Consider the following 25,069-nt stretch of genomic DNA (forward strand, 5'->3'; position numbering starts at 1 on the left):
CACTGTTGACTGTAGCTCTCTATACCTCTTCGGTCCACTACTTTATGGGCTCCTTGTTAGGGTTTAATATAATTCTCAGGTATTTGTTGAATGAAGAATGGGTAAATGGATGGATGGATGGATGGATGGATGGATGGATGGATGGATGGGTAAGAGTGAAAGGCATGACTTTGCTTTTACTGTTCAGGGACTTCAATATCAGCAAAGGAGAATGAAGAAATGAAAATGTCAGTATTTTTTAGCACTTTACCAAATCCAATCAAGGCTTGTCATCTGTCTTTTCATTTCTAATGAATTCTGACTAGCTATAGACTCACATTGATAAATGACTTGAGATATAAAATATATTTTAGACAAAAATATCAGTTTGTCTACTCTGATTCATGTAAAAACATTGAGAAGTCTAGTGAAAATAAATATTTTATCTATTGAATCAAAACACAAAACTAAATATATCTTTAAGAGACATATAAATCCCTGTGTTTAGTATAGTGTGGGTATCCAGGAGGAATCTATCAAATGGAAATATATCATTTACTTCATTTTCTTCTTTCAGATTTAGAAAAGAAGATCGAAGATTTGAATCTAAGTAGACAAGAAAAAGCTAATCAACTGAAACAGTTGGAAGATCAAGTCATTGCCCTTAGAAATGAAATCGTTGAGCAGGAAAATAAATATGCTACCTGCTATAGTTAGGTAGAGCTCAAGTGCAAAATCACCTGTGCCTCCTTTTCTGGCTTCTGATACGCAAAGCTGAGGAGCTATGCTGAACTTGGGAAACACAACTGGTCAGCCTCTTCTGCCTCCTTCCCTGAGGTCTCTGCTTGCTGCGGATCTGCCCAGTGTGGCTGGGGAGTGGAACTGGGCCACAGAAACGCCACTTGCTATGGAATAGAAGGAGGAGTCAAGAGGTGTCTCTAGTCTCAGAAAACTTTCCTTTGCCTTCCTTTCCTTTCATGACTTAAAAATAATTAGTTACCTATGACAAGTGCAAATCTAATTAAGTATTCTATTTACTGATACTCATTTCAGTCAAATGAACCTAAACTTTAAATACATTGCCAGCAGCTGGGGGCTGGGGGAATGGGGAGTTATTAATCAGTGGGCATAAAGTTTCAGTTAAGCAAGATGAATAAGTTCTAGAGATCTGTCCAACATTGTTCCTACAGCCAACAGTACTGTACTGTATACCGAAAAATGTGTTAAGAGGGTAGATGTCATATTAAATGTTCTTACCACGGGAAAATAAATTAATTTAAACAAATTAAATTACAATAAATAAATCAATATCTCATACTAGGATGGAATAAGTATGGATGGAATGTACTAGAAGGTCCTGTATTTTATTTTTATTACTTTATCTGTAAAACTATTCTCTTCCAAACAAAATGCATACAATTCAAAATGTAACTTGTTCTTATACCCGCTTTCCTGCGTATTCATTCTCCCAACCAAAGGATTCCGTCTTCCCCAAATGGCACTGGAACAATATTCAAAAGGATAAATATTGAACTACTTTTCATAATTTGTCTACAAGCATTTTTGCTGTAAAATCTGCTACTTATTTTTACAAGACTAGCAATTGTGTTGTTTAGTACAAAATGTGTCATTTCAAAATGGTCTATGATTTCACAGTAATTTTTTTCCATCTATGCTATGTAATAGAGCTCATTGCTTCTGTTTGTGAAAGCTATCCATCAGAGGGATTTTAAAGGAATTTGGCCCCACATTTTTGAATAAGAAAAAATATGCATGAAACTGATGTATGAAAGAGGAAAAGCAGCCGGAGCCACTTCTCTTAAGGACTGACTCATAAAAAATGGATTTAAAAATTCAACAAAGAGGCTTGAGGGTTACACATAAATATGAAATTTCTTTTTTTGTGTGTGTGTGAGGAAGATCAGCCCTGAGCTAATATCCGTGCTAATCCTCCTCTTTTTGCTGAGGAAGACCGGCTCTGAGCTAACATCTATTGCAAATTCTCCTCCTTTTTTTCCCCCAAAGCCCCAATACATAGTTGTATGTCATAGATGCATATCCCTCTAGTTGCTGTGTGTTGGACGCGGCCTCAGCACGGCCGGAGAAGCGGTGCATCCGTGCACGCCTGGGATCTGAACCCGGGCCACCAGTAGTGGAGCACGCGCACTTAACCGCTAAGCCACGGGGCCAGCCCTGAAATTTCTTAAAATGTACTTTATTAAGGAAAATTGCAGTTTCCCTGGAGATCCTGAAGAATGGAATGAAACTTTTCTACAGGAAGGACCACCCAGAAATCTCTCTTGAAATATGATTGTAACGCTCCACAGATCCAGCACTTAAGGCTTTTGGGAACCTCCACCAAGGAATGGCACACAGAATGAACCAGAGAGTCAAAAAATTTGCTATCACAAAATCTAGGTTGTTTATTCCAATGTAGAGGGTGGAATGCACTCCAGCTTTCCCACCAGGATACTGACTTTCATTTTGTACAAATGATAGACTAAGTTTTACAAGCACGGTTATCTGTTTGCAATAGCAACATTCAAATGTTCCACTTTTTCAGTGCTCAGAGATTATACAAGTAACCCGCCAGAGAGCAAGGAAAGGGTTAAAGAGGAAAGAGTTTCTGTGCTCTTACTGGGAGGCTGTTGAGTTCTGGAGACAGAAAATTCCCCAGCCATGAGGAAAGCACAGTCATCCGGGGAATCAAGTGCAAGGGCAAGATAAACCCATCGTGTCTGTGGGCCTCTGGGGGTTGCAGCTGGATGAGGTGAGGAAGTTTGTGATGTACTTTGGAAAGATTGCAATTAAAACTGGTTATGCTTTCTCAACTTTGGTGTTGAAAATAATAAGCTTTGGTTATTCTTAAAAAAAAATGTACATATGTGAAAAATCTCATTCCTCAGTAATGTCAAATAAATCATCCTAGCTTCTATTACTTGCTCCATCAGTTGTTCAAGATGTAAAGTGAAACAGTCTCTCATACATTGCAAAGTAATTTGACAATGTGTAGCAAAATCTGTCTTAAGACCAGTTGAAACTGTGTATTAGGAAAATCTTAAATTCAGGGGGAAAAAGCTTTGTGGGTAATTCATTGCAGCACTACTTATTTTAAAATTGCAAAGAATCCAAATAACTAACGATAAAAAGCCAATTAAATATTAGGATCTTACCATTCTGAGTTCTTGGTTGCAAACACTGAAAAACCAATGATAGTTTATTAAGCAGGAAAGGAATTTACTGAAAGAATATTTGATAGCAAATAAAATTGAAGAAATCGGTGGAGAAAATGTAACCAAGGACAATTATGCATCTGGGAACATATCCAAGATCACACTTCAGTAAACTCAGGTTAGGATGCTGGCCCTGCTGGACACTCTCCATCATCCCATTAACTTCCGACTGTCTCTGGATCTTGTGTCACTCTCTCATGACTCAGAATCTCGGGTAGAAATATCCAATTGGCTGAGCCTCTTCATGTGCCCTGGCTGCCAGGGAATGAGAAGAGAGAATGTCTGCCCCTCCAGCTTTGGTCGTGGGAGGGGAGTTTTGCCTCCATATATCTTTTGAATCTTCCAAAATAGGAAGGATTTTGATGCCAAGCATCAGAAAATTACAGATTTCCATTATAGTTCACCTCTTTGACTTCTTAATATCAAAATACATTTTTATCCCATTTTTTCTTCTAAAAACAAGGCAAATGTTTCCACCAAGATAAGGGTACATTCATTCAGCCATCTGAAAGCACATCCACCCTGTCTTCAAGGGATCCAACCCAAAGTCCCATCACTCCCTGAGAGCATCCAGCTCTAAGGCTCTGGTCTCCAGCTACGCTCTGTTCCTTTTCCATGTCTGTTACAATTCTGCCCTGATGTACTACAACTTGTAATCAAAATGATCAAGTCTGCCACCAACATATACCAAGTATAGAATAGTGGAGGAAAGAAGAGAGATAAAAAGGAAATCAAATATATTTTATATTTTATAATAAAAAATATAAGTACAGACCAGCCCCGTGGCTTAGCGGTTGAATGCCCACGCTCCACTGCTGGCGGCCCGGGTTCAGATCCCGGGCACGCACTGATGCACCGCTTCTCCGGCCATGCTGAGGCCGAGGCCCATATACAGCAACTAGAAGGATGTGGAACTATGACATACATATCTACTGGGGCTTTGCGGGGAAAAATAAATAAATAAAGTTTAAAAAAAATATAAATACATACAAAACATCACATATTAAGAAACACAGATTCAGGTTGCATACGTCATTTCTGCAACTACTCAAGAGGCTATAGTTGGGATTTACGATCTTCTTTCTTGACTCCTCATCCCATGTTCCCTCTCTCTTCAGCAAGCATCTCTTTCCCAGGTGGAATGACCCAAACCTTCTTTCCTGAAGGTTCTGAGCCTTTGGAGGTCCTGCATGTGCAGGGGTATAGTGCTCCCACATTCCATCTTTCCCTGGGACATGGCAGGACTGGATTCTCCAGATCCCGGTCTTACCTCCCACCCTGCGGCCACTGTGTACCATCAGCTCTAATGCCCTTTAAGGATCAAGGGCAATTACCCCAGGCAAAATTATACTCCGCCCCCCAACACACTTTTTTGGCTTGTTTATCCTTTAGCATGAGGAGCCTGAAATAGCTGGGTATTGGTATTTATTCCAATTCACTGGAACAACTCGTGTCATCCAGTAAAAACATACTTCCTTAGAGACCAGAGCCCATAGTCATAGGTATAGGAAGCAAAGTTTTGCCTGTGAATCATTTGGATATAATTTTGAGCAGGGCTACATATATTTCCACTCTTGGTTTTAGATCCATGTATTCTGCCCATAGGATGCTCTGTCAGCTTTCATGGTAAAGGCATGGCTCTGCCTCTCATCTAAGAAAGATAATTTGATGTGAGTAGCCAAAAAAAAAATAAAGTATGTAAAGCACCTATACATGATAAATAGTCAATTGATAATATGATTAGAAGATACATTTTAATTCTTATAAAAAACTTACATGCATCCACATGCATACATTTTCTTTACCTCTGTTATAATTATTCTAATAGTTTCCTAAATTTGAATTGAGTGAACACCACATCTACCTAAGCACTTGGAGATCTGTTGAGGTGTGTGAGGGACCAACATAGAGAAGTCTGGACTGAATTCTGAGCATCTCGGAGCAGGGGTTGAGTGAAGGGCAGGAGTTGGAGAGCTAAGATTTGGACTGAGAGTGGTGACCAAGCCAGTGGAGACCAAAACTGGCAAGATTCAATAACAGGGGCAGGATCTAAGACACTGAGTGGGGAAGAGAGAGCAAGATGATGGACAGTGGGCTGAGTAGGTCACACACGATGTGGGTCAGCCAGTAAGCGTGAGGAAACTCTGTTACCAGAGGCCAGGTAGAAACATTTGCAACCCAGCTATTCACATCAGAAAATTCTTATGAAGATCAGGAAACAAGTGACTATAAGGTAGCTAGTATGGTCCATTAAGGAAACGATTCTATATCTTCTGATAAATTAGAAACCAATCCCACGTGAAGGGCAACTGAGGGCCAGTAGGTGAGTGCAATTTGCCAAAAGCACCAAGAGGGCAAAATGAAGGGAAATGGACAGTAGGTCCTGGCAAGAACAAATGAGCCTGATGAGGCACAGGCTAGAAATCGCTGTCCAGTATCCATTCTCCCCCTTCTTTCTCTTGGTCATAGAACTCCTCCATGCTTTAACCAGGCACATGGCTGCCTACTTAGAGAGACTGTATTTCTCAACCTCTCTTGCAGTTCAATGCTACCCTGTGACTAAATTCTGGCCAACAGGAGGTTAGTGAGCCTGTTTGTGCAACTTTAAGGGCACAACCTTAAAAGGAAGCTGTTCGACCTCTGTGGTAGGCAGAATAATGGCCCCCAAAAGATGTCCACGTCCTAATCTTCATAACCTGTGAATACGTTATATGGCAAAGGGAAATTAAGGTTACAGATGGAAATAAGGCACTAACCAGCTGACCTCAAGCTGCGGCAAGTAGCCTGGATTATCCAGGTGGGCCCAATGTAATCATAAGGGTCCTTAAAAGTGGAAGAAGGAGGCAGAAGAGAGAGTTAGAGAGACGTCAGCATGAGCAGGACTTGGCCCAATGTTGCTGGCTTTAAAGATGGAGGAAGAGGACCACGAAGCAAAGAAAATAAGTGGTCCTGGAAGTCGGGAAAACAAGGGGAGGGATTCTCCTCCACTGCTTCCAGAAGAGAACATAACTGTGCAACACCTTGATTTTGGCCCAGTGAGACCTGTGTCGGACTTCTAACCTACAGAACTGTAACATAAATTTGTGTTGTTTTAAGCCACTAAGTTTGTGGTAATTGGCTACAGCAGGAATAGGAAACTAATACACCCTCCACTTGTTTTTCCCCCTTCGATTGGGTTGGATATGGTGAGCCAACTATGACCATCTAGATGTGGATAATACTGGTGAAACAAGGTAGAAAAACCTAGCTCCCTGGCTGAGTGTACCAGTCAGGGTCCCAGGGTATAAGGGCATGAGCTGGGACAGTTTAATAAGGGGCCTATGTACAAAGATGCGGACAGGGCAGAGGAAAGCCATAAAGGATAGTGCAGCATCCCAGAGCCAGCACCAGACAAGGGGTCTTTACCACGTTTGGCCAAGGGTGAGGAGAGAGGATGACAATTGCAAATTGAAGACAGAATGTGTGGGAGGTCCACTTAACAGGAACTCTGATCTTTGGTCAAGGGATGTAGCTAGCCGTGATAATCCTGCAGAGGGTCTCGGAGCATCAACACCCTGATGTCACTCCCCTCCTCCTGTCCAGTCTCTTGTTAGTGCTTCCCATTAGCTAAACCAAGGGACCCGGTTGATGTTCCCATGTAGATCAGCCTCCTGGGGCATAGAGGGGGGGCAAGTGGATCAGGGGAGGCACACGACCCTGTGGGTTAAAGCTGTCTGTGCCTGACTACCGTGGACTCCCTGCCAGCTTGAACTTGTATATGATAGAAAAGCAGACCTCTCCCACTTACGTCACTATGATTTTGGTCTCTGTTAAAGCAGCTGAACTAACATCCCCATTAGTATCTCTGGGGCGCTAAGGGGACTCCAAGCCCTCTCCAGACTGCTATCACAGTCCCCCTTCTGCCCTGCAGCAGGAAGACAGTGGACCAAGGGTCAGGTGACAAGTGCAAAGCCTGGCTTGTCCCCTACATGAACTTAGGCAATTCACAACCTCTGAATCTCATGTCCTCATTTCCTTCAGCTGCAGAATGCTAATAAATATACCCTGTCTACCTCCCAGGGTTACTGAGCCAATTCATGTGGCAGGGCTTTGAGAAGAGCCAGGTACTACTGAAATCCTTCACGACATACTGATTATCACATCGTGTGTGTTACGTCTGCATTTCCCCTCTGCACCACCGCTCCCGTAGCATTGGCCTCCTTGAATCCCGATTTCTATGGCTCCTCCTTAAAAAAAACCTCACTTGAAAGGCTTCTCTCTACAGCCTAGCTCAAAGACATTTCTCTGAATTTCTCTTATGTTGCCAGTTGGCTGTTATCCCTCACCTGTCTAACCAGATAGTAAGTTCTATGAGGACACAAAGCATGTGATGTGTTCAGCCACTTTTATGTCCTTTATAGAACTTAGCACAGTGTGGAACACTAGAAATATTTGTTCACTTACATATTAGTTCCATAAATTGACTCCAAATTGTTGCAAGTCAGGCAGTCCTCAGACCACCGCTGAACTGAAATTTTTTCAACTGTAATATGAAACCAGCTCACCATGTGGTTCAGCCCCTCTAACAATGTACTTGGGAACAATTCAAATCTTTACCTCAATATTTAGAGGAAAAAATGTCAAGTGGGAATAGAATACATGCATAAGACAGAAATCCTTTCCCCCATTTCTCCCACTCTCAATAACAAACACACTCTATAGCAGCTATTGAAAGTCCTCTCCTCTCTCGGGAAATTCCTCCCCCGCTAAAAACTCCCCCAGACCAAACTCACACAACTCTTCCTTCTCTTGTGCTCCCTCCTCTTTCCTCTCAAATCTAGTCTCTTCCCTCTGCTCTTGGTCACTCTCGCTGTTCCTCTGCCGCATATGTTTGTTTACCAGACTGTTGATATATTCCTAGTCACGCAGCCATAAATCAGGGTGAGCCACTCCTGAGTGAAGGTCATGGCCTCACAGACAGGCAACAGCTACACTTCCCAGGCAGAGCTCACTGAGTCTTTCCTTTTCCTTCAATTAGGCTTTATCTAGAAAAAGTGATTGCATTAAGTAGCTAAGCACAAAACATTAAAGGACACATTTGAAAACATTTTTATATACAAATATAACGGTTTATGTATTTATATATGCTTAAGATTTATGCAAAGTCTATATAAATGCAACTATAATTTGTTGGTTTCTCAGTAATCCTTAGCCATTGAACAAATTAATCAAACCTTCCTGCGTGCAAACCCCAGCACATACATGCCCATTCTTCTTCCTCCCTTGCTCAACCCCACCCCACTACAAGCTTGAATAGAATTTTTTTCATTCACTTTATGCTTATAACTAAAAGTTCTTTCCCAGTCCCAATTCTGGTGCCTCAGAAAAGTGAAGAAGTTAAGAACTTTGGTGACCAAACTTCTCACAGGCTTTTTCGATTATGAGCTTTGAGGCTTTTAGCAACAAAGCTGCCTGCTTATGATTCACCAGAAGATAGTCTCCTTGTTCATTCTTTCATGTTTCCTGCCCTCAGCCCCATTTCTTCTCTCCTCTTGAGAAAGCAAAAGAAGGAGAAATTTTTTCCTCTCCCTCCAACATAAAGTAGCCGAAGCAGAACTTCTCTTAAGTTCTGCTCACCTGCTCATCCATCAGCACCTAGCCTTTCTCTTCTGGGGAATAGCTTGAACCTACATAAAATCTTGAGCTTTACTTACTAAATGCTATGCGTGACCATTCTAGAAGGCTTCTATTGCCCTACCAATCTGCCTCTGATTCAGCCTGCCAACCGAACAAACTTTGTTACACAAAGCAAGCTTGCCACAATCTATATTAAACATATTAATCAGAATGTACAGGGTTTTTGAACCGAGATGTAAAGTGTTTTCTTCATGTTTATATAAATTGTGTGATTTTTAACAGTCAAGTGTTGGATTCATAGCGATAACCAACATAGTCCCACAGACAACCATAGTTCTCTGTGATGATGAATACCCAAAGGCTAGGGAACAGCGGCTGGCTGCATTTTATCTTATATTCACTAGAGGGTAATAGATTAAGTATACTGCATTTCAGAGCTCTCTCTAGTCATCCCAACATGGCACCAAGAATTAAAATCTAATCTTGAGTACCGGAACTTCCTCTCAGTGAAGACTTGGAAATATTTAGCCCACAAAACATACACAGTGGAAAACATTTAAAGTTACCAGTTGGAGATATTACCTCTGATGGGAAAAGATATAAAATGACTGTGTTAGGAAAGTTCTAGATACAGCTGGGCAAACCCTTAGAGATACTAGCTGCAAGCATGTCAGGAGCCCTCACGTGATGGTCCCTGATACGGCCTCTCTTTCAGCTAAGAGGTTTAAGAAACCCAAACTGCAAGAGATTTAAAGAACGCACTAGTCCCATCCCCTCATTTTCTGAAAAGTACTAAAATTAATTTACCCGGGGTCACACAGCTGGTTGGCAGAAATGCCGAGGCAGGTGTGATGGGAAATATGTCCCGTGATAATGCTGATTGCACCCTCTCTTTCAAGACAATTTGCTGTTTTAACTAGTCTTAGTCTCTGTTAAATGGACCATCAAACACGGTAGAACATTTCCTTAAAATTGACTGACCTATTTCTTTACATAAATGGCCCGTCTTAGGAGTTACATATTTTTAACGTGTTAATAAATATTTCACAGAAAGTAATTCTACTTAAAACAAAGGTCAAAGTAGCTAACCAAATAGAAATACTTTATCCTTAACGTTAGTGAGCAAAAATATATAACTTGGGGGGACTAGTATGTCTTTTGAGACTGGCCAACTAAGTGAGCATATAGTTGTAGTTACTAAACACATTCAGTAGCATTATTTTCAGTCCTCAAAACTTTCCAAGTAGCTTTTAAAAATAAGACTCACAATGTAACTTATAAATAAGGTAGGCCAAATTTTAGATACTTAGCTTTATTATATCTCAAATTTATTACAATATATATTTATTAAACAAAAATCATTTGATTATGTAGGAAAACAAAATAAACCTAACTACTAAAGGAACTACTTCGTTGGAAGCATTAGTTTTATATGCTATTCAGCCAATTTCTAGGACTCTCTAATAACCAAACAGCTATCTAGATTATCACATCTGTTAAAGTGAATATCTAAATTAATCCAAGTTTTTTTCTTTATTTTCAGTTAATTGAGTCTATTAAAGTTATCCCCAACTGTGAACTTTCTAGAAAGGAGTAGAAATGGGAGTTAAATGGAGCCTGAAAATCTAACAACCAAATGAGTGTTTGAGGATTCCAGAGATTCATACCATGGGAAGAAGCTCAAAGCTTGGAAAAGCTGTATAAACATCCCATATCTAAAGATAAACACTTGGGGATCTTTATGGCATTCAGGTTTAGCTTTGTGTTGGCCATACTGCCTTATGACTCATCTAGAAAAGGCAAAATATGAATGGAAAAGATTAAATATTCAGGACTAAGAGAACAATTGCTTTCATCTGGAAAGAGGAAGTCTAACATTTCTTACAATGTAAAAAAGTCAATCTATTTAGATATGATTAATAAAGTTTGTTATAATTTTTCCTTTTTAAAATCCCAGTTCTGTTCTTCAACTCTTTAGATCACCATCATACATTCTATACAGCAGATATATAGAAATGCATATACTAAATTTTCTCCTTAACAAATTCAATTTTCTTTCGACCCACTTTGGGAGTAGGGGGGGTAACTCTAATATACAGACAATTTGAAAGACTTAAACATTTACTTGAACACATTTCTCTGGAAGAAAAAAACTCAAGGCTGGCCCCATGGCTTAGCGGTTAAGTGCGTGTGCTCCACTGCTGGCGGCCCAGGTTCGGATCCTGGGCGCGTACCGACTCACCTCTTCTCCGGCCATGCTGAGGCCGCGTCCCACATACAGCAACTAGAAGGACGTGCAGCTATGACATACAACTATCTACTGGGGCTTTGGGGGAAAAAAATAAAAAAATAAAAATTTATTAAAAAAAAAGAAAAAAATTCAACTGTGAACACAACTTACCATATTTTGATGAGAACATAGGAGCAAAGGAAGCAGTTAACAAAACTAATCATGGCTACTATAACAGTACATTCAAACCCAAATAGACCATAACACGTCTACTCAACTCAAACTCAAGTTTCTGTCAAGTACCTGCATATTTTAAGGGATATTAGCAAGCTTGATTTGTTTTGCCCTAGTTTTGGCTGGCCAAAAGACAGACCCTGTTCTTAGGGATGTGAACATTGCCCAATATCTCCAGCTAGAATATATTAAAGTGAATTTCACTTCTAAATATAAAAGGCCACTTTTGAGAATGCAACCATAGGAAACTATCTTAATTTTGAAATAATTTTTAGAACAAGGGCTATACATGTCATTATAGAAAAAAAAATCATAAAGGGAAAAAAGCTATCACTTAATATTTTGGGCTGTATATATAGACAATTCCTGGAAGCTTCCCTTTTTAGTCCCTCAAGAAATATAAAATACATATAATGTACAATTTTTTCATAATTAGAGCCTACTTTTCCCCCAGTTAAATAACAGAAATAGGCCCCAGCTTTTTAGCCAACTGTTTAGTATTCCATTACAGGGGTCTAGCATAATTACTTAGCTAAATCCCCTATTGATGACTTAGGTTATAAATCATCTTGTTATAAACAATAGTGTAAACATCTTTATATGCATAATTTGGCATGTTTTCGCAAAGTTACATATATTTTAATTTTTAATATATTTCAGATTGCCCTCCAAAAAGGCACAATTTTACCTTCCCAGTCATCACTTATGCTAGTGCCCTCATGAACTTCATTACAGATGAGGTGATAAGACTTGGGGACTTGACTTACCATTATATCATCACCACCTTGCAGCTTCTCACAGGATTGTGCAAGTGCGGTTGCCTCTTGGTAATCCTCATATAGATTACACTTTCCTTGTCACAGTACAGAGCAGTCGCTGAGCAAGTTAATGGTAATGCTGTACGTATTCATTAGTACTTCATGTATCTGAATCACAGCAAACTGCTCACATTTTTATTTTTCCCACAGAATAAAATGGAACATGCTATATGCCTTTTTTAAAAGTACTAATGTGTTTGAGTATGACTCACTCTGGCTAAAGAATTACCTCTGAATGATTTTTCCCCAGAAAGCACAATGGGCATAGTTCCAGGAACTTACTGAATGCATGCATTCAACAATTACCTGACAAGCTGTGTGCTCCGTGCTGGGGAAATTAGGATGCTCTCAAGGCGCTTGCGATTTAGCACAAAAAATATATTCATACATTAACCAACTATTTGGTGAATACTCATTGCATACCTACAATGTGCTCTGCGTCATGCTGGTGTTGGGAATACAGCAGTGAGTGCAAGAGGCAGGGTGCCTGGCCTCATGCATGGCACTTCTGTTCTAGAACTATCTAGAAGACCTCCAATAGATGTATGTCTAAGTATTGTACCTGGGCAGTGGAATTGAGAAGGTTACACACGTGTAGTATCATCAGAGGTGGTCTTTGAACATAAGGAAAAGCTCGCTTGGCGGAGAAGAGGGAGAAGGCATTCCAGGCAGGAGGAACTGGATGAGCCAAAAAAACAGGGTTTGAGCTCTGAGAATGGTGAGGATATCGAGCTAGAGCCTGGTGGGGTGGGAGGCTGATAGACTGAGAATGCAGAGATGAGAGAGATTATACAGGGGCCAGATTTCAAAGAGCCTGAACTTTGTACTTGTTTCACAGATAAGGAAACCGAGGCACACAGAAATGTGACTTACATGGTTGCAGAGTAAGAGCCTTGTCATGTCATTCAGTAAATCCATTAGTGACTAGAAATAATGAATTTTAATTCCACAGGTCTTCGAATTTGTATTTCAAGGTAAGAACTCAGACTTAGTCAACATTTATAGCACACTTTATTCAAAGCATAACAAACATTTATCCTTCAAAAAAGACTTTTGGCTAGAATTTTTTTGTTTTTAATTATGCCGGTTGTAGACAAATACATTCTGCTTATTAAAAGAAAGTTAAAACATTACAGGTAAGGCAAGAGTCCCCTTTAACCCCCATTCCAAACACAATCCCTGTAACTTCCCTCAAATTACCCACCACTACCTGTTTGCTATACCTCCTTCTAGGACTTTATCATTGTCTATTCATGGGTGTGTGTGTATTTGTGTATGTATATACATGTTTATAGAAATAGACAACTGCAACATACCTCCTTCATCTTAGACTTTAAACTTTGTTGATCATTACCAATAGTGTATACATTTAAGATAACCTGGCCTTCTCTAAATGTAGAATATATACCGTTGGTACATAGCAGAGCTTGGTACGTGGTAAATGCTCAAGAAATGTTACAGAATAAGATGTATGTTGCTGTGAAGGCTTAAGGTCCTAATTGGGTAGATAGGAGGAGTTGCCGAGGGTCAGCCAAATGGTGGTGATTGTCGCCACCTGGACTAGAAAGTCCTCTGAGCAGATGACTGAATTGTCAGCGCCATATTCCATGACTTCCGTGGAAACCATTTAGTCTTAGAGGTTAATAGCAGCATGTCATTAGCCATCTTGAAAAGAGCAAACACATCCTACAACTTCTTTGTCTGGCAAACAGCCCAATAGGTAAAACGGCACCTAATCCTGGAGAGAGACCTAGTGCTGGCTTGTTTCTGATGTGATAAAAAGGCAGCCACTCCGCTCTGGGCGGGCTGGCCTACGCAAATCTGATTAGCAGCCTTGGCGGCAGCTGTGATGAAATAAATGCTCTTTCCAGAAGAGCAAGCTTATTCTTTTAGAGGAATTGCAGTTGTAGAGTTAATTCTTCTAGGAGGCCAAGGGCATTACGTTTGGAGGGGATGAGGCAAGTCTGCTGCTCTTTGAGAGAGGGACGGCTTTTACGAGCATTTCTATCATCTCTGAAACGTGCTCATATCCAAGATCTCATCTTCCCAGGGTCAAAATACTGGATTGAGAATTAGGATCCACTCCCAGTACAAGCCATGAATTGTAGTGGAGCATTTAACTTGCTAATTAAATCATTTCCTGGATCACCCTAGGTAATAATTAACCCAGAACTATGACATAGGTTTGTAGCAAGAGAGTAGATTAGACTATCACTTCAAGCCTCTGGTACAAAGATATTGCCTGAATCTTACTAGATTCAAAATATAGGTTAGGGCCGGCCCGTGGCTTGGCGGTTAAGTGTCCACGCTCCGCTGCTGGCGGCCCGGGTTCGGATCCCAGGCGCGCACCGAGGCACCGCTTCTCCGGCCATGCTGAGGCCGCGTCCCACATACAGCAACTAAAAGGATGTGCAGCTGTGACATACAACTATCTACTGGGGCTTTGGGGGAAAAATAAATAAATAAAATTATTAAAAAATATATATATAGGTTAAACAAGCCCTTTTTCATTCACTCAGCATTTCCTAAGGTCACACTGTGTGCCAGGCACGAGACTTGGAACTCATGGGGAGACGGAGCAAGGACATCAGGGCCTCACTGGGAGCTGAACTTGACCTCTCAAACGGAGAAGATAGAATTTGGATCAAAAAGCAGAGTAAAGGAAGATTCAAAAAATTATTGGAATAAAGGAAGTCTTTTTTTCTTTTCTGGCTATTACTGAATTTCAGCATCCTCATAAAGCTGGGGAAAGTAATACCATCAGCTGAAATAAAATTTTCAAAATAATCTTTAAAATATAATTTTAGGTGGATTGCTATAAGAGATGAACTGATTTTAATTAAGAAAAGTTTTTCTAAAACTTAACTACCAACCTCTGAGTGTTAGCTGCCTACTGAATTTGACGTTGGTGATTTGCAGTACACACGATGAATCACTCATGAATGAAGGTAGAGATATAACACGCCAGAAAAATGAAACTTGGGTTCATGAGTAGTATTCAGGTCTTAAGGCCTTTAGCTGACTACATTTAAGTTAATCCTGCTATGAATCTAATAAAAACGTATGTTTAAAGAGCTTTCCTACGGCTCTCTAGCTCTACCTCAGACATTAGTCTCTCTCCTACTCATATTTAAAAGGCCAGGTTAGCAATCAGATGCTAAATACATAAACAAAGAATAAATAGTGAACTTGCCCCATTTAGAGCGTTTCTACGGCGTTCCTGTTAAATATAGATTAGAACTTGAAAAGGTTTGGAATTCAAGGGCGTAGATGGGTAGAGAGAAAGTGCGCTGCTATCTCCCTTTGAGTCTAAAGCGTCATCCTGCCACCTTTCTGGGAGGTGGAGCCAATGGGTGTGCGGCCTTGCAGACAGCCTGTGAAGAGCGGGTGAGGCCTTTGCTCACCTATGTTAGTGACTATTCTAAAACATTCAAATATAGACGGGTACTCATTTGTGATATTTCTTTTTTTAAGATATTTAAGAATAGACAGATGGCCATTTTTAAGACATTACGTGTTGATAAAGACTTGCCTGAATCAGGATAAATTAGGTTATGCTGCAGTTAAAAAAAACAAAAACTCCCAAATCTCAGGCTAAAAACAACAAAGGTTTATAACTCTCTCATGCTACAATACATATCCAGAAAAATTTATTAGCTAAGGTAATGTATTCTGGCTTCAGGCATAGCTGGATCAAGATACTCCAAGGTGGTCCTTAAGGATCTGCCCTATTGTTTCCCTCAGTTCTGCTTTCCACTGTGTTGGCTCCAGTCTCAAGCAGCCTCCACCAGCTCCAGGCTGACATCTGTATAACTCCAAGTTCAGGGAGAAGAGAGGTTTTTCTACCTCTCCCATGATAAATCCCAATAATTCCCACAAAAATCCCAGAAGTCACTCTAATTGGAAAATTTGATTTGCATACCTATCCCTCAATCGATTGCTGGGAAGAAGGAGATGGAAAGGCACTGATGAGCCTGGATCCCACGGAGGGATTAGCTGCATCCAAATTATGTGGGCTGAAAATGTGAAAGGACCATCCTCTCAAAAAAAATCTAGGTGCTGTTACCAGGTGAAGAGATGTTAATGCAAGCCCTCCCAGTTTCTATTACGTGGTCTGAGACTGAAAATGCCTTGACTCCCTGCCTGATTCAGGCCCTGATGGATTCCTGATTATAGAGGGTGACAGTAATGACCCCTATGTGCTCCCTTAATGGTCATAAGAAAGGATTATTCAATTTTAGTTATTCATCCAGTAAGTAGATATTGAGTATGTACAATACACCAGAAACTTGGCCATCTGATTGGAATACAAGTTCCAATAAAATACAGTCCTGCCCTCAAAATGCTCCTGGAGGCAAGGATAATTAACACAAAATTACAAATTACTGTCCTACCTATTATAAAAGAGGTACGTAGAAAGTGCTGTGTGACATTTGTCCTGAACTTTACTGGTCATTGAACTTACTTTTCTAGATCAATTCTGAGTCTCACAAAGTACACTAAAATCTAATTTTCAAAAGAGCAAAAAATCTAGTATTGTACATGAGAACAATGTTAAGCAAATAGCCCGGTTTTAGGACCTAAAGATCAAAGCCTAGAATGTAACGTCCTTGTTGTTCCCCTGTTAATCCAGGATTTAAAATGAGACACATAAGTGCATTCTAAGACTGTGTGAAGGTGACCTTGAAAGCAGTTCTTGTTGTTTTTCAAACAAAAACAATAAATGCCTCAGGGAGATCACTGACACACGTTCTTTGAGACGGAACAGCCGACAATTTGCAATCCCATCTGCCATTCAAAACGCTGCAGAACTCTCCAGTCAAGACTGCCTTATGCTGAAGCAGGTAGTGCCAGGTAAGCACAGGTGCGGGACGAGAGGGTGAGAGGGTCGCGGCAGCAGGAGTGAAGCCTCGATGGGCTTTACTGACAAAAGTGGTTCATTCCTTCTAAACTTGTAACATCTTTAGAAATCAGAGGAAGTTTTGTAAAATATTACAGAGAGGAAGAATTTGTTCGTGAGTGAAATCTGGAAGTATTCCCAAAACGAACTCAAGTCTGGTGATATTTCTTTTTCTCGTTGACTAGAAATTTGTTAGGCAGAAAGTGGACATTTAAGATTTAAGAAAGTTTTTAAAACATGAAGACTAGTCTTTATTTACTTTCATTCAAGAACATGTATTGAGCACCACAATGCACCCCATGTCACATTAGGCAATGTTTATGCACAAATGACGTTTGTGCAAGTAACGTTACACAGTACTTGTCCTTGTCCTGCTGTCTATTGGGGGAGGTAAGGGCATAAACAGATAGTCACAGCATTACGTCATTTATGCTGTAACAAGCTTTTACAAGGTGCTGGTAGACAGTCGGGTGGAGAAAGGGAGAAGAGGAAGTCATGTTTAAGTGGAGGCTTCAAAGACGTGTGGTAGTTCACTAAGTTGATGAAGCCAAGGAGGGCCTGTGTAGCAGAGAAAGAAATGAACGTATAAAAAGTACATCATTGTGGGGCCAGCCCTGTGGCGTAGCGGTTAAGTGCGTGCGCTCTGCTGCTGGCGGCCGGGGGTTCAGATCCTGGACGCGCACCAACGCACTGCTTGTCAGGCCATGCTGTGGCAGTGTCCCACATAAAGTGGAGGAAGATCAGCACGGATGTTAGCTCAGGGCCAATCTTCCTCAGCAAAAAAAAAAGGAAGATTGGTATGGATGTTAGCTCAAGGCTGATCTTCCTCACACACACACAAAAAAGTACAATCATTTCAGGAAGCTCACATGGGCATAAGGAAGCCATTGAAGACTTCTGAACAAGGGAGGGACATGATCAAAGTTGTGCCTCTGAAAAATCCTTCTGGCAGTGTTATAGAGAATTAGACGGGAGAAGGGAAGAGTTTGGAAGTAGGAACACCAGCCAGGGGGCTCCTGTGGGCATCCAGAACCGACCTGAGAGACTGAACTAAGGCAGGGCAATAAAGTTGGAGCAATGCGGACATGATGACTAGTTGCTAGTAAACTAGAAATGACAGGCCCTGGTGCTGGGGTGGGAAGAGGTGAAGGAGAAGGAAATGTCCAGCATGATTCCCAGGCTGGGCTGGCTTCATGGGCATGTGCTCTGCGCAATCTCACAGGGCCCCCCAGCTAGAAGGGTCCCAGGTTTGGTTTAACACTCTACTGCCACCATCTTGAAATCATGACTTTTTGAACAAGAGGCCCCACATGCTCATTTTCATTTTGCACTGGGCCCTGAGAATCCTAGAGCCAGTCCTGTTCCCAGGTTTCTGTCTTGAGCTAAGGGGTGGCTCATGGTGCCAATAACTGAAATTGGAAACAGAAGAACATATTTTGTTCTACAAGGGGTGAGTGGAGAGATGAGTTCAGTTTTGCAACACATAGGTCATCAAAGTAGAGAGATTAAATACGCTGTAGAAATTGGATGTAAATTCCAAGCAAGGTACAAGCTAGAGTTATAGATGTGGGGAGTACCAAGGCCAAGGTGGTGGAGACCCTGGATGTGGATGCAAGTGTGTGGAGGGAAAAGAAGCTAGAGACAGAACCGTCTGGAGCACCAATGTTTAAGAGATCAGAGAAGGGAAAGAGAAATGTAAGATAGAGACTCAGAGTCCTGTGGGAAAATTTTGGAGGGAATTGTGTCCTGGGAGCCAAGGAAAAAGGAGTCCCAAGGAGGAGGGAGTGATCGTGTGAAACACATGCCACAAAGAGATCAAATAGGGAAAATGTCCCTTGCATTTGGCAAGTAGAGGGTTGTGGTAACTGCTGAGAACAATGGTGGAGATGCAGGCCGTATTATAATGAGATGAAGGAAAAACCAGGAGGAAACAAAGTAAGTGCAGACTATCCTTTCAAGAAGCTGGTCTATGAAGTCAAAAGGAGGAAAAGAGGAGAGTAGAGAGGGTGTAGAATAAAGGCAGGTTTTTGGTTTTTTTCCTTCAGATGGGGGAATGGAGCAGGCTTGTGTGTGAGAGCACTGCTCTTAGGATGGGAGAGGAGGGCACATGCTTCCAGGACAGAAGTACAAAAGACAAAGGTGGGAATGGAGAAAACAAACTCAGACAGAGTGGTCAGAAGGTGAGTGAGTGTTATACACACTCCCCCTGCACCTATACATGCAAAAAACCCAAAACAAAACCAACAAATCTCTCATTTTCTCAGCAGTGTTAAGTTGACCACTGAGAGTGAGGTGGTCAGAGAGCAGCGGGGCTTTACAGGGTGTTGAAGGTGAGTAACTCTTCACACGCTAGGCAAGGATACCGATGGGGGACAGGTATAACTACCAAGGAGCAGGGAGCACACAGCTGCTGAGAGAGCAGGGGCCAGTCTCAGGAGAGAAGCAGAACCCAATGACGCTTGCAATTTGTATGGATGAAAAACTGTGATAAGCAACTTTGGCCCAGGGTATTCAAAGCTCAACCAGGGGAAAAGACATTTGCCTCTGAATAATTTTCTTTTAATTAAGCTCTGAAGACCCTCCATTGCAATATTAGACCCTCACAACAGCACCTGCTTTCTCAGGGCTGCCCAGCCAGCACCAAGGATCCCCAGCATCAGTTAGAGGCAAAATTGCAGAGGCTGCAGCAGGGCAAGTGCTGATTTGGTGAATAATTAATGCATCATCAAGACCTGAGGCTCCTGCCTCCCTCAGCAGAAAAGAAGTTTATAAACTCATAACACAGCTTACTCTATGGTCTAATGATTAAACTTCCCTGGGCCCAATTTCATTGCAGCTAAGTTAAAAACTGACCTGGCCACTTATACCCTTCTCCCTGAGGTGATTCATTAGAAAACAAGCAAAATCTCCTGACTGAACTAACAACTAACTATACCCCCCTTATTCAGAGCACTTTTGCCCAGAGCAGGACTAAAGAAAGCTCAAACTTTGACCCCACCCATTGCTAAGGCGGCAGAATTGGGCTAATTCACAAAAGGGTGGCAGAGTTCCACCACCAGCCTCTTTTCCCTCTTCAACCCCCAGGAGATGGCTGAGCTCATATTTACCCCTTCTTTAACCAGACAGGTCCACACAGTGCTGTTTGAGACCCTTCATTAGAGGCCCTCTCGCCCATCTCCCCAGTTGTATACCAGGGAGTTCCTCTCTAGAATTGCTGAGGTGGTGTTTTGCGGAGACTGTGGAGAAGTGCGTCCATGTGCGACCTCCGGCTTTGTGGCTGAGGCAACCTTGTCACAGTGAGATGGAAAAAGGCGTCACTAACAATAGTGTCGTTCGACACATTCCCTGAATTACAGCCATGGTCTGGATTTAGGTAAGAAGTAGATTTTTAAAAGCAGAATTAGAATGGCTAATTCAATGCCGAGGCCGCCTGGGTGGCAGTGACTTTAGACAGGACAAACGCGGGCGCAAAGGAAGCGTAGAGAAGAGCAGTTCCCTTTCTTCATATGAAGACATTACAGCTGTCGCGCCGAGCTCAGTGCCACCGTGGGTTCAGTTCCTTCTCAGGAACAAACCTGACAGGTCGACCCCTCTTTCTTAAGGATTAACCCGCCTTCCCCGAGCGCACGGTACCAGACTTGTAGCCTTGGGCACCTTTTCGTGACTCACTCCTTACAAATGTAAATGCACGAGTGCGCGGGAGGTCCGGACCAGGCCCTCTCGCCGGGGCGATCGGAGCACCCACCTCCGCGACCAGCCCTGACGCAGCCCGCCCCCCGCGCCGGACCGCCCGGCCCTCGGCGCCCCGCTCTGGACGCGCACCCGGCGGCGGACCCGCGGCCGCTGCCCGGGAACTGGAAGAGCCAAAACCCCGTGGCGCCCGCAGACGCGGCCTTAAAACAAAAGAGGCTCCCCGCAGGGTGGGACCGGGACCTCACCCGCTCCTCGCCAAGTTGCGGCCGCCCGCCCCCTCGGCCCCTAGTCTCCGTATGCGCATGAGCAGAGACGCCTCCCGCGGTTCCTCCCAAGGCTAAACTTTCTAATTCCCTTCTTTGGGCTCCGCGGCTGCCAGCAGCGGGAGAGCGCTCGCACCGCCGGGTGAGGAGAACAAAGTGGCTGCGCGATTTTTCCCCTCCCCACCCTCCCACCCTCTGCTTCCGTGGGAGCGGCAGGAAATGGAAGGGCCCCTCTCCTCTCTCTGAACATTTGCTTTTTTTTTTTCCCACCTCTCCAGAAAGAAAGACGGGAAAAAGGAGCAGGCGGCTCGGCAGGCGTTTTCTCCCCTCCTGTGCCGTGTCCCCTCGGCTGCAGGGATTGGACATGGGGCTGCTCCAGGTGTTCGCTTTCAGTTTCGTAGGTAATTCCGAGGAAACAGTGGGGGGAAGAGGGTGAGCTTGGACAGGGGGGAAGAAAACCCAAAAGCCATTTGACCCAGCTTCCAAGGAGCCTGGGGAATCGGGAGGGGGACTGGGGTGGTAATTCTGCCCTGGGATTAAACCCCAGCGCCCTTGGTGGCGGCTGAAGACGGCGCGCGAGGATCGCCGCGGACCCGCATCCCGGGGGATTCCGCGGCCGCCAGTCGGGGCTTTGCACTTTCGGCCTGTTCACGGCGGTCTCTTCCCCGCTGGGGTGGGGGAACAGCCTCTCTGGGCTGGAGGGGCTTGCCGCGGAGGGCTCCCCTGGAGCCCATTTCCCAGGAAAGTGCCCGAGCTGAACGCAGGCTTAGTCCTGGAAACCGATTGGGGCCATGTGGCTTTAATTAACCATCGCTGTTTGCCCCCGGATGGCGCCAGAAACAGCTGGACCGGGTGCTTCCCTGGAATGACGAAGCGTTGAAGCCACTCCAAAGCCGCAGGGACTGCCCACTCGCCCCTTGCCCGGGAAAGCAGTGTCCCCCGCGAAACCTGCCACCTCGCCCCCTCCCCACCCCGGGAAGCGCCCACGACCTCCGAGCACGCACACTCGCGCTCCCACACGCTCACAAATTTCCACGCGTACATACTCGCACTCTCACACTGAGCATGCATAGGCTGCCGCGTGCCCGCGGGTTCACATACACACACACACGCGCGTGCGCGCGGGTGTGCGGTGTTTGGCCGCCCGCCTCCCTGCGTCCAGGTCCAGGCACATGGAAGTGGCTCGTCTGCCCATCTACCTTTTGTGGCCAGAGCTGCTTCCTGGGCAGATCAGGGTGGGCGCGAATGTCGGTGGTTTACGGGAAGCGATGCTCTGGGCTGCTGGACAAACCTGATGTGTCTGTGTTTTTCCCCGAATCCTTCTCTCCACGTCCCGGCCTCTCACTCGCTCATCTCTCCATTGTCTCTTTTCTGTGCTTTCTGCTTCTGAATACTCTGTCCCCGCCCCTGCTTGTTCCTTTTGCTCGGGCTCGCTCCCTACTTGTGCCTGCCCCACCACCCTGTCGCCTGCCCCTTCCGCAGCCCTGTGCGGAGCCCAAGTGCTCGCCCAAGAACCGGAGTTCAGCTACGGCTGCGCCGAGGGCAGCTGCTACCCGGCCACGGGCGACCTGCTCATCGGCCGAGCACAGAAGCTCTCGGTGACCTCGACGTGCGGGCTGCACAAGCCCGAGCCGTACTGTATCGTCAGTCACCTCCAGGTGAGGACGGAGAGCCCGGCTCGGCTCGAGGCTCCGCGCGCCTCCTCCAGTCCAGACCTAAGGGGCGGATCCAGGGGACTCAGCATCCTGCCAGCTATCCAGATAGGAAGCGCGGACAGCCAGAGAGTCCCGGGATTAGGCTGGTAGCTCACCCTTTTGCCCCATCTCAGTTTGCACAGTTGCATCCGCCGAAGGTTTCCTGCCGCCACCGCCGCCGGCACAGTCAGTATGGAAAGGCAGGGCTGCAGACAGACCTGATCCCTGCCTCATGCCCAGACCCAGGGGCCACAAAAGTCCCGTGTTGTGGTGTGTGTGTGCGTGTGTGTGTGTGTATGTGTTTCTAAATCTTTCCTCTTTGGAAATGTGTCTAAAAGGTGCTTTATCCTCTTCTTTTGTACTGAGTAGTGATCTTGGGGTTTTTCCCGAATCTTTCACTTGGATAAAGGGTATTCCAGCACTGACCGACGCCTTGCAAGGTCACTCCAATCACTGAACCTATTTTCTTCTCCTCATTTGGTGCTGTTCCCCTCCACTTCCATTAGATATCGGGATCAGATGCTTTCTTTTTCAAAATGCGGTGGTTGCCATGGTACCCTGATAGAGGAGGACCAAAATGAAATTTCAGGGTGTTATGTGTTTCTAAAAGTAGAACCAGATTTTGGATTTCAGAAGTCACGTTTTTACAAAGTCAACACTAATTTTAAAAGAAGACACGAAGTGTAAACTATCCAGAATCAGAATCCCTTTCCTTGATTTTTGGAAAGGAGACTGATGTCTCTGGCCTCTAAGGCAAGCAGAAGGTAACACCTGTGAGACCAGAAGGTCTCACCTGTAGGGTGAGTTCCAACCCAATTGCTCTAATTTTGGTCACTTGACTCGCCTATATACCTGCCCTTTAGGAGTAGGACAGAGTGTTGTATGCTTTGCACGGCAGATGCCTTAAAATGGAGTCACTTTTACAAAGCAGAAAGAGACCATTGCGTAGACTTGATACATTAAACCGAAGGAATGTGGTAAAGTGGATTTCACTCATTTGCTTCGAGGCTTATACAGAGATGTCTAGACTGCTTCCTCCTGTGTAGAAGGGAGGCTATAATTAAACTTTTTTTTTTTAAGTTCTGGTAATTGTTCTCCAGTATTAGTTTCCTTGACTACAAGTTAATGAAGGCAGTTGATGTTACCTTTTTCTAATATTAGCATGTAAATTTTACCTAAAATATTATGCTAACATTTACCTCAGAGGCCAGGACATCCTGTAAATGAATCACCAGATTCTGAAACCAGCTTTGACTAGAATGAGAATTGAACTATTTGCCTTAAAAGCAAGTGGAGCCAAACTCTCTGGTTTGCATGATTAGCCATGAAATTGTGGAGTGCTCTTCACAGATATCAGAGCCTAGAGAAAGGGTCTGGACATGCACTTTTCTCAGACATTTAGTGGCAGAAAAAATTGAGTCAGGAAGCTTAAGTATTTTGGCCAGGGTCCCATTGCATCCTCAACTTCTTGTCTCTATTTTTTAGTTAGTACATCTTGCCAGTGTCTTAAATCTTTTGGGAGGAAGGTGATAACTAAGAGCTAACTAAATAAATACAAATGTAAAAGTACAGTCAATTGATGTTGTCCTTACAAGAAAATCACCCTTGCTTAAATGTTGTTTGTAAGATATATGTGGGTCTCTCTGGATTTCACTCTTAGCATCATTTTTCAGACTTAAGAATAATCTGCATTTCAGAAAATTTAGGCAGGGAGCGAAGCTCCACATGGAAAAGGGAACTATTAAGTTATGCTGTTTATGACCCGCCGTGATGGAGCACAAAGAAGGTTTTTTGAACTCTCCTGACCCAACTATCAAAGTGGCTGTGGCCCACAATTTAGAGAGAAGGAAAATGAGAAGAGAGAAGTTCAAAGCTACTCTGAAACCTAAAGTATGCCTTAATTTCAGTTCAGGTCCATTTGGGTGTTCTTTGAGTTGGTCCCAGCTTAGAATGTTCGTGACACAGCAGGATAGCCTGGTACCCCCTTCCCAGATATTCTAAGCTGTTCGTAGGTTAGCATGCATGCCGCCACCCCAGCAGATTCACTGCTTCGGCAGAGTCGAAGCTAAGAAATCTTATTCTGTAGTTCCCAAATCTTAAATACTTCTGCCTAATACTTGGTTTCTGCCGTCTGTAGGTTTTAGAAAATCAGGCCAAATGAATTGTTCTTTTTTTCTTTTATTTTCAGTTTGCTTCGTGTCAGCAAAAATTTTCTAATACCTCTTCTGCATTTTACTTTAAGAGTAAGCTTCTCCAGCTATTTATTGAGATTAAGGCTTAAGCCTAGAAATTTCATTTTGATTAAATTAATAGCTTGTGGAAACAATGCTTTCTTTTACTTTTGACCTTGAATTTGCAAGAGAGGAGGAAATTTTCAGGAGTATTTCATACTCAATAAGTTAAAGAGTG

At 43.4% G+C, this 25,069-nt stretch overlaps 2 protein-coding genes across 2 annotated transcripts in view; both read left to right on the forward strand.

Moving 5' to 3' along the window:
* LAMB4 (laminin subunit beta 4) overlaps nucleotides 1-827 on the forward strand; it is a 107,440-nt gene extending 106,613 nt beyond the window's left edge. Inside the window, 1 exon segment of the mRNA XM_058523144.1 lies at nucleotides 557-827. Coding sequence (XP_058379127.1) covers nucleotides 557-696 — 140 coding nt within the window. The 3' untranslated portion in view covers nucleotides 697-827.
* Nucleotides 828-20,872: 20,045 nt separating this feature from the next.
* Nucleotides 20,873-25,069, forward strand: part of LAMB1 (laminin subunit beta 1) — a 70,248-nt gene continuing 66,051 nt past the window's right edge. Inside the window, exons 1-3 of the mRNA XM_058523166.1 lie at nucleotides 20,873-21,108; nucleotides 21,245-21,367; nucleotides 22,449-22,624. Coding sequence (XP_058379149.1) covers nucleotides 21,331-21,367; nucleotides 22,449-22,624 — 213 coding nt within the window. The 5' untranslated portion in view covers nucleotides 20,873-21,108; nucleotides 21,245-21,330. The remainder of the gene's footprint in view (nucleotides 21,109-21,244; nucleotides 21,368-22,448; nucleotides 22,625-25,069) is intronic.

This window comes from Diceros bicornis, chromosome 3 (genome assembly GCF_020826845.1).
Source record: "Diceros bicornis minor isolate mBicDic1 chromosome 3, mDicBic1.mat.cur, whole genome shotgun sequence".
Classification (NCBI taxonomy): Eukaryota; Metazoa; Chordata; class Mammalia; order Perissodactyla; family Rhinocerotidae; genus Diceros; species Diceros bicornis.